The sequence below is a fragment of the Oncorhynchus tshawytscha genome, linkage group LG34 (assembly GCF_018296145.1).
Source record: "Oncorhynchus tshawytscha isolate Ot180627B linkage group LG34, Otsh_v2.0, whole genome shotgun sequence".
NCBI lineage: Eukaryota > Metazoa > Chordata > Actinopteri > Salmoniformes > Salmonidae > Oncorhynchus > Oncorhynchus tshawytscha.
Genome location: NC_056462.1, coordinates 315,209 through 324,619, shown reverse-complemented (window position 1 = coordinate 324,619; position 9,411 = coordinate 315,209). Strand labels below are relative to the sequence as shown.

At 38.1% G+C, this 9,411-nt stretch overlaps 1 protein-coding gene across 1 annotated transcript in view; it reads right to left on the bottom strand.

Annotated features, from left to right (window-relative positions):
* Positions 1 to 547: 547 nt before the first annotated feature.
* LOC112231656 (tetraspanin-5) overlaps positions 548 to 9,411 on the bottom strand; it is a 41,606-nt gene continuing 32,742 nt past the window's right edge. Inside the window, exons 6-10 of the mRNA XM_024398353.2 lie at positions 9,135 to 9,182; positions 4,784 to 4,900; positions 3,515 to 3,576; positions 2,973 to 3,018; positions 548 to 2,700 (exon numbers count right to left, since the gene is read on the bottom strand). Of these exons, the coding sequence (XP_024254121.1) occupies positions 3,006 to 3,018; positions 3,515 to 3,576; positions 4,784 to 4,900; positions 9,135 to 9,182 (240 nt within the window). The 3' untranslated portion in view covers positions 548 to 2,700; positions 2,973 to 3,005. The remainder of the gene's footprint in view (positions 2,701 to 2,972; positions 3,019 to 3,514; positions 3,577 to 4,783; positions 4,901 to 9,134; positions 9,183 to 9,411) is intronic.

Below are 9,411 nucleotides of genomic sequence, written 5' to 3'. Positions count from 1 at the left end.
CTAGTCGCATTAGAAGGGGTAGGAGATGAGGAAATGTTGGACGGGCAAGAAGGCATGGCTGAGTCAAATAGGAATCCTGACTTAATGAAGTGGTGATTAAAGAGTTCAGCCATGTGCTTCTTGTCAGTAACAACAACATCATCAACTTTAAGTAACATGGGCAGGTGTGAGGAGGAGGGTTTATTCTCCAGGTCTTTAACCGTTTTCCAGAACTTTTCCACGGTTAGACCCACAGAGAGAACTGCTCCTTAAAGCAACTAAAGTTGGCCTTCCGGATAGACTGAGGGCCCTTATTTGATGGATCTGGATCAAATACAGTTCCAAAGCAGCACAAATAGTAAGCTGAATCAATCTGGTAGCCTCTTAAACTAGTCTAACATGCCAGCTGACAGTCTTATAGGCCGATGTCCATTCTCTTCTTACATTTCCAGATTTTTTTTTTTTTTTTTTAAATAATGATGAATTGGCCGGTGGTTAATGGTCAACGTGTCAACAAACATGTTACACTTTTACACAAATACATGAATGAATCACCTATCAGACCCACTTTAATACAAAGCAGCATACATTTATTTTGACATATTTACAACTTCTCACTATCCCAGTTATTTACATGATTTAAAACACATATGACATGAAAGTACAGAAGATCATGATCACACCTATGGCACAGGGAAAATGTTTGTTTTTGTGTTTTGTGAGATGGCGCTGTGAAAAGTACAACCTACATGCAATCCCCAAGAAAATCAAAAAGTCCGTTTTTACAGAATATGTGATATTCTTACTCTATACCCCAAATAGGGCCAGATTTACTTAGAGTGTGCACCAGTGGAGGCTGCTAAGGGTAGGACGGCTCATAATAATGGCTGGAATGGAGTGAATGGAATGGTATTAAATGTGTTTGATACCATTCCATTTATTCCATTCCAGCCATTATTACCAATCTACTATTTTTTACTCTAATGAAAATATTGCCTTAGGAAATAAGGGCCACAGCGTCTAATGTAGCTTTTGCACGTCTTTTGAGGATCTAGATTTGAGATCAAATCAGAGGTCACTTCAATACATGGTTGTGGTCACCTCCATTTCAAAAAGTTTATTGAAATTCAATATAGCACTTTTAAAATCTTGAATTGTCAGTCATGTCATTCTAAATTTAAATGGTTTTGACCACAACCCTACTTCAATCAATACAATGTGGTCTCACATAGATGTAATACAAATATCTCAGGTCCCTCTTAAAATCTGCTGGTGAGAGTGCAAATGTCATCTGCTTCCAGAAAGCTAACCATCTGGTGATGTGCTGTGTGCCTGCCAGGAACATTAGGTGGGTGAATATCAGCGAAGTCTCATCCAAGCAGGCAAAACTGGTTGCAATGTCATTTTGATGACATGGTCAGGTTTCATAAGTAAGTTTTGTTATTGTCTTTTTATTTAGCAGACACTCTTACCCAGAGCAATTTAGAAGAGCAGTTAGGGTTATACTTTTCACCTAGTCGGCTCAGGATTCGAACCAGTGGCCTTTCAGTTACTGGCCTAAACGCTCTTAATCTGACCAAATAACAACCAAAATATTACTCTTTCCCATGACCTCTTGATGTCATCGCCTGGTTATACTGTAACAGAGACCGTTTGGTTGCATCTGGAATTATGAAGTCTCAACCATACTACCACAAAATGATGCCATTAAGACGACATTTGCCAAATTTTTGCCTCATGGGATTCTTCTGTTGAAAAAATTCTGACAAAACAGAGAAATAAATCAATAACAGCTAAAAGGCAATCAAAATTCAGAAAAGAACCTAGTTGGGTTTTGATACCTCACCTTTATGGGGCAACTGTTATACATTGAACACAACAATGAAATACAACACTTGTGGCTGAAATTGAGTCAGTTCATGGTTGTTGAAGTTATTGCCAATAGACAGGATGTGTGTGGTATTAGCAACACTAATTCTCTTTAAATCTTGTTCCCTCTTTAGAAACTGGAACACTTAATTACGAGACTCAAACTTCATGAAGCATAGATGAATTCTGCCATGACATGACACCAAGCACATTACCTAATGATAGTTCATCATGTCACTTTTTGACCAACGACATCACAAAACACAGTCATTTAATTTAAATGTAACTTAAAGATCCCAAATTGCTGCATGATATTGTAAAGTCATACTATACTGTGTGAAGTGTCACAAAATGGTTTAGGGACTCTAAACCAATTTGTGACACTTCACACAGTATAGCATGACATTACAATACATGTTACTGCTACAGCTATGCAGGCTTTATAACACAGTGTGCAAAGTGCTACCCAGCCAATTCACTCCATACTGGGAATCTGACTTATACTGTACAATACATCAGACATTATAACAATAAAGAATACAGGTAGGAGAACGAATGCCCTATGAATAGGCATGCAGCGCATTTACAGACCGACCTCAGCTCTATACTGTACATGACCAGAGCCATATAGATACATATGTCTGGCTCCCTTATATACACATATGTATACATATGGCTTTGTACATGACCCTTCCAGGCAGTGTTTGACACTGCATCAGTGAGACATTTAAAAACAAATTCTTACAAAAGTATTATATACAGAGCATAAAGGAAGCAGCGAGACTCTCCATTTTGTACATTTCTCAAGTGTCCTGATCGTCTCCCTTTAGAAGGTGGCAAAACTCAAGAGATCTGCATGGGAAATACGAAATCAAATCAATATTTCATTTAAATGTATGGATTAAAATATTTCATTTAAATGTATGGATGAAAGATGTAGGTCAAAGTCTGGTAGTTAATCTTAAGGACATATTTCAATCAAGAGAAATACAGTGGTAGCAGGGAGGACTTCTTTCACTGTTATTTATCAACTATAGTTTTATTGGTTCCCTGGTCTTTAATAGATGAGATTAAAAAGATTCTGGAGTCTAGAACGATTGTAGAACAAGCGTAAAGGGGCTTACCTTCGTTACAACCTTTAGTTTGCTTGAGGTGTTTCAGGTAAACAAACTGATGTGTGACGGGGAAAGAGAGGAAAGTGAAAATAAATGAAAAGTGCACTCACCAAATCCTGGGTTTATAATCCTGGTTGTATTTAAATGTTTTTTCAATACATCATCTCTATGCAGAGTGATTCAACAAAATGTCAACAGAATTTAATCCCTTAGTACTGGCTATGACCACCAGGTGGGCATAACTATACTGAAACCACACTTTTTTTGTTGGTTTAAAGGAAAACTCCACCCCCAAAATATGTAACTTTCAAAATACAGAACTCTGCAGCATCATATGATTCAAAATGCATCATACAGGCCAGATTTCTTATTTTTAAAGTTACATATGTTGAAAACTTGATTGCTGACATGCAAAACATTTTGGGGAATAAATCAATGGACTAATGAAACAAATACCAAAATATAGTTTTGGGGTGGAGTTTTCCTTTAACATGGAAGTAAAAAAAATAAATAAGTATATACATTTTTAAATAATCAATTGTGGTTCTTACCAACTCTCTCTCACTACTTCAATGTCGCTCACTAGATTCTGTGCTAAACAGATCCCAAAAATCTGAAAAAGGGCACAAAGATTAGATGAGACATCTCTACTTTTGAACGGCTACTGTGGTGATAGATCTAGTTGATTTCAGTGTTTCATGGTCAGTTTTATGATCAGCAATACAGTTTTTTTCATGTCTAAATTCTATTCTCAGACAATAGCCTAAGTCATCATTTAGTATCATTTTGGGCGGCAGGTAGCCTAGTGGTCAGCGCTTTGGACCAGTAACCGAAAGGTTGCTAGATCGAATCCCTGAGCTGACAAGGTAAAAATCTGTCGTTCTGACCCTGAACAAGGCAGTTAATCCACTGTTCCTAGGCCTTTATTGTAAATAATAATTTGTTCTTAACTGACTTGCCTAGTTAAATAAAGGTAAAATAAAAAATAGTAGCAAGTAAAGTCCACAACCATATACACAAGCATAGTCAGCTATGAACATAAAAAGCAGAGATAAACAATGTTTCAAGACATCTTAAGAAATTGATCATTGACACCACTATCAAAAAAAAAGGTCTATTTCAAGTTACAGTCCATTCCCGCGACATGTCAGAGAAACACAATGTTGAAAGTACAGCCCCTTAAAGCTACATTCTGGGATTTGAAAAAACAACAAAAGGGGTGCCCGCTATTTGTTTTATTATACATCTGAGGGATGGGGGTCGGGAAATGTAACCCCTCTCAAATTCATAGACAACACTCTAGATGCAAGGTCTGACAGTCCATGACATCTACATGATAGTTTCAACCATATATGTCGTTAGCTCACATTCTTCGTGTTTGTAAACGATGGAATAATGAAACCTTGGAGGGGATTCATCCCATAGAACGTTGTCGAACAATGTACCTTTTTAAAGCCAATGTTACCGCATACGTGGAGATCGCATCCAAGGTAAACATGGTAGATGTCAACTCTATTGGAAATTATCTGAATATGTCAAGTGCTCCATAACGCAGCTTTGGATTGATTTCCGTCCCTTATATTTTGGATTATGGTGAAGACAAACAGTTGTGCTAAACTCATGAGGCATTTATAAGTTATACATATACAGTGAGCTATATCAATGTGTAAAATATCAAGAATTGAAATTACTATTGAACAGCTTCTCAAATCCCAGGCTTTAGCTTTAAAACCAAAAATGCACTGAAAGCAGACACAGGTAAAACTAGGGTTCATACTCCGGTGTATTTGGGGCTTATGTATCAGACATGTGTTCCCAACCTGTAGTAAAGCGATTCCTATGAAGATCCCTGCCACCACTGTCAGGTTGTCTTGAAGCCACTTCTCAAACTGAGGCACACAGCCTTTGATGTAGATAAAGGTCATCTGCTCCGAGTCCTAACACAGCAGAGACGACACAAAACAAAACAATGACCTTTCATGCTAACATTTTTATCTTACAGTCCATAATTTAATTGGTATTTACTCTGTTATCAAGTGTAGCTCAGTTGGTTAGAGCATCATGCTACTACCACATTTACAAAAAACAGTTACTATACTAGAAGTCGCTTTGGATAACAGCGTCTGCTAAATGGCATAGCTACTTTAAAGTATTGTTATATTATTATGTGAATTGTACATCAGGTTAATCATGCTTCAGTAGCCTAGATGTTAAATGTCAGCTTTTGTTAGCCACCTTATTAGTCACCTCAAGTGTTTTCGCGGGCACTATGGGGTGAAGTTTCTCCTACATTTAGATATAGAGCTAGGATCAGCTTCCCCTACCCCAATCCTAAATGCAAAACTGACCAAAGATCAGCGTGTAGCGGCAACTTCACCCTGACTTGCATGCCATATACAGTGAGCTCCAAAGGTATTGAGACAGTGCCACATTTCACAACAATTGTTGTTTTGAATTGTGAATAAGGATGAGTGAGAAAGTTACAGATGAAAAATATGCGTCTCACTCATCATTATTCACGATTCATTAAGGATTATCCGTAATCATGGTAGCATACACATTAATGTAGAAGAGTTAAGAAACATATTATATTCTTATAAACAATAAAAGTGACTCCAAAATGACCAAATACATTATTTACCATTAATTTCTATAGGGCACAAAATGATCTGAATCACAACCAAAACAAACAGCAAAATCATCCAACAAGTGTTTAGACCACAAGCTTGATGTAATCATTGCTTGCTAGGAATAGGAGACCAGTCTAAAGAAACATGATATGAAGAAAATGTAGTGTGTTTCATAAGAACAGAATAGCATACTCTGAGTTGTCCTTATCTGGCTTATTTTATCTTATCTGGCAATGCCATATGGCTGTGGGCTACACTAGTTCATTTAGCAGACATGATTTGCTTTGAATTCCGTGGCATTATTTTAGATTATTTTATATAGTATGAAGAACACAATTGAACATAGCTGAATAAAATAATAAGGATATTTTCTCCAAATGATTTGGGGGAGTGCGCACATGCGGCTATTCTGTGTTGAGAGGTTAATAAAGAAACAGGTACTCCTATATGTTTAATTTAGAGTTATTTATGTAACTTTAGTTGTGAAACAAACCTTGGGCTATATGTTTAGATTTTTAAAACATTCTAGGGCTGCATAATGCGACTCTAATGATGATTTGAAAGGCATATGAGCTCTGCTTTGTTTTTTGCACAGGCTGTACACACTTCTTCAGTCTTTCAAAATTTGACAAGCACTGGATAATGTATCAGATTTCACGGCGGCATACTTTTTGTGTGGCCATAATGCCCCCTAAAAAAATCCATGCCTTTTGCGACCAGTAGCTGTTGTGCCCTTGGGCTGAATATAATAATTATAATTCCCTTCTCCCAGCTGGGCGCGCCGAAGAACCTCTCACTCTCTGTCACTTGATTGGGTCTTTCTCACAGGATACAAGTGAAGACAGACACATCGGGGACGCAACTGTCCTCCTTATCTAACTCCGATGCGCAAATTGAAGATATTGGAAGAACTTTCCACATTTATTTTTGTCAATCAACAAGAGAAGTAGGCCTAACGAACAGCAAACGCACACTCTACTATCCCCCATAGAACAAAAGTTGACCTATTCTATTCTGTGCGGGAAATAAATATCCCCAGCATAGTCTGGGACAGTTGTGGGATGCGATAATACAACCACTAGCATCAAAAAAACTTTTAAAGTAATGACGCAACAGATCAGAACGTTTAACTTAAAATGTTGCTAAACTATTAGGCTATTTCTTCACATTATAAGCTCAGCAATGACCCATGGCATTAGGCTATACGCGCAAATGTTCCATTAGCAGGAAAACACCACCCTCAAAAGTGACAGCAAATGCAATTATGCATGTAATGCTTTTATTATAAATGTGTATTTTAATGGTTAAATTTATATTGAAACTAAAAATTGATACCCACTCGCTGCATATGTATGTATGCCAGTTGGGCTCTACACCTGTTGTAAATCAGATTAATGTGCTTAACTTTACGAAGTTATTTGGCCACTTGATTTGTGATACTGTCACGACCGTCATATGAATAATTGGACCAAGGCACAACGTAAGTAGAGTTCCACATTTTAATGATAGTGAAACTTCCAAAACAACAATGATATAACGATTGTGAAATACGTAGCGCACATAGGCACTCATACAAAACAATATCCCCCATAGCAGGTGGGAAAAAGGACACACTAAGTATGATCCCCATTTAGAGGTAACGATTAACAGCTGCCTCCAATTGGGAACCATACACACACACCAACATAGAAATACAATACCTAGAAACCCCCCTAGTCACGCCCCGACCCACTACACCAGAGAACCCCGAGGGCTCTCCATGGTCAGATGCAAACGTTGGGCTATATGTTTAGATTTTTAAAATATATTCTAAGGCTGCATGATGCGACCGTAATGATGATTTGAAAAAATGCCTTGATTTTCCCGGCAACAAATATATCATTCACAAGTGATAGCCTAATATTGTCAACCATCAGACTATTCTTGATTTAATCTTGTCTTTACATATACTAAATAATATATGTGTGAATTTTTATTTATTTAGAATGGACCATTATCATGCACCTGTCTTGAAGCAGGGGCAGGAGGAAAAAATACATGTCATCTATGCACATAAATAGCGAATGGAGGATGCTATTCCCATTGTTAATCTTCATGCCATCCTGTTGTAAAGAGAAGCAATGTGCTTAATATTAGAAAAGTTGAGAAATAAATATAGTAGGCATAGCTTATAGAAAGCTGATGGGATCCTCCTCTTTTTAATAGAGGCCATCATTCTGTTTTCTCACGTAATTGCATAGCCTATAGAAATGTTGCACAACATGAGCTCATGGGCTCTCGTGAAGTGTTTGATTAGATATTCGATAACATTTGCATTGATGTCAGAGTGATTAGAGGGACAATAGAGTGCTGAGTACCAAACTTGGTAGGCTACTAATGACCATCAACAGCATCAGAGCTTGAAGAAGCCTAATTACTGTGACTAAACGGTCGCGTGGGATTTGACTATCATGACTCATGGCCGTCGGTGTGGCGGTAATACGGTCACCATAACAGCCCTAGTCAGAATAATTTTTGGTCCCCCTAAAATGGGTGGACTATGTACAAATCGTGCTGCAATTTTCAAACTGTTCCCCCAATATGAATAAAAATACCCTCAAATTAAGCTGACAATCTGCACTTTAACCAAAAATGTTTATCATTTAAAATCCAAAGTGCTGGAGTACAGAGCCAAAACAACAAAACATTTGTCACTGTCCCAATACTCTTGGAGCTTACTGTATCTCACCAAATGGCCATTCCATGAACATCCTGCAGTTCACCATGTCCTTTTGTTAAAATACCTTCCCTGAACTGAATCTTATCAAAACAGTCTCCAAATGTATGCTTTTCACAGTGTGAGGGTAATGTTTGGAAAATAAATACACCCCTTCCTTACATTACTCTCTCTCCCATGGTACTTGGCCCAAAGCACATTTCTCCACCATGAGTAATTCCATGCAACCCATAGTACTGAGGGAACCAGCTGTTGTTAAATGGGGGCTGGGAGAGTGGTGATGGACTGTGAGACCAGTGTTGTGACTTAGACTTGGGTGGAGTGCAGTAAGAATTACCTCATCTAGCTCAACCAACCTGCCAATGACTAATGGGAAACAGTTTTCTACGATTCCTATTTCGCAATTCCACTGTTTTATTTTGAGGGCTGCCTTTTGATGAAACAACCCATCCCCATGCTGTGGAAAAAGCTCCCAGAGTTTGCTTCCAAGTGAACAGACTGCCGTAATGTTGGATTCTGGGGCTGTTTGTATCAAGTGTCTCGGAGTAGGAGTGCTGATCTAGGATCAAGTCCCCCCTTTCCATGTAATATTATTCATTTTGATTCAAGAGGCAAGACAGCAGGTCTCTGAAGAACGTTTTCCCCTCTACTACTCAGGCATTGCACCAGCCTCACTGTGTCGGCTCAACACTAATAACAGCAACTTTTGAATTAGAATATAGGTGCAGACTCTTGGATTAAGTACTTCACAGCATTTCCAGGAATCTCAAATAAGTTACTGTTGGGAAATAACATATTTTCTGCAAAAAGAATGATTAAACTCACCGCTTTAGCTCGAATGTCGTAGCCACACTGGGTGTTAATGACATCCTCCTACAATATAAACGAGAGGATATTTATGAACGGTATATTCACAGCATTCACCTAATTGACTCAAAACCAAACCTGCGACAAGTTTGCAAACAGTAGATAGAAATGGATGTAGAGGCTGCTAAAACTGGGGTTGTTAATGAGCTTGATATAGGCAAATACAGTGGGGCAAAAAAGTATTTAGTCAGCCACCAATTGTGCAAATTCTCCCACTTAAAAATATGAGAGAGGC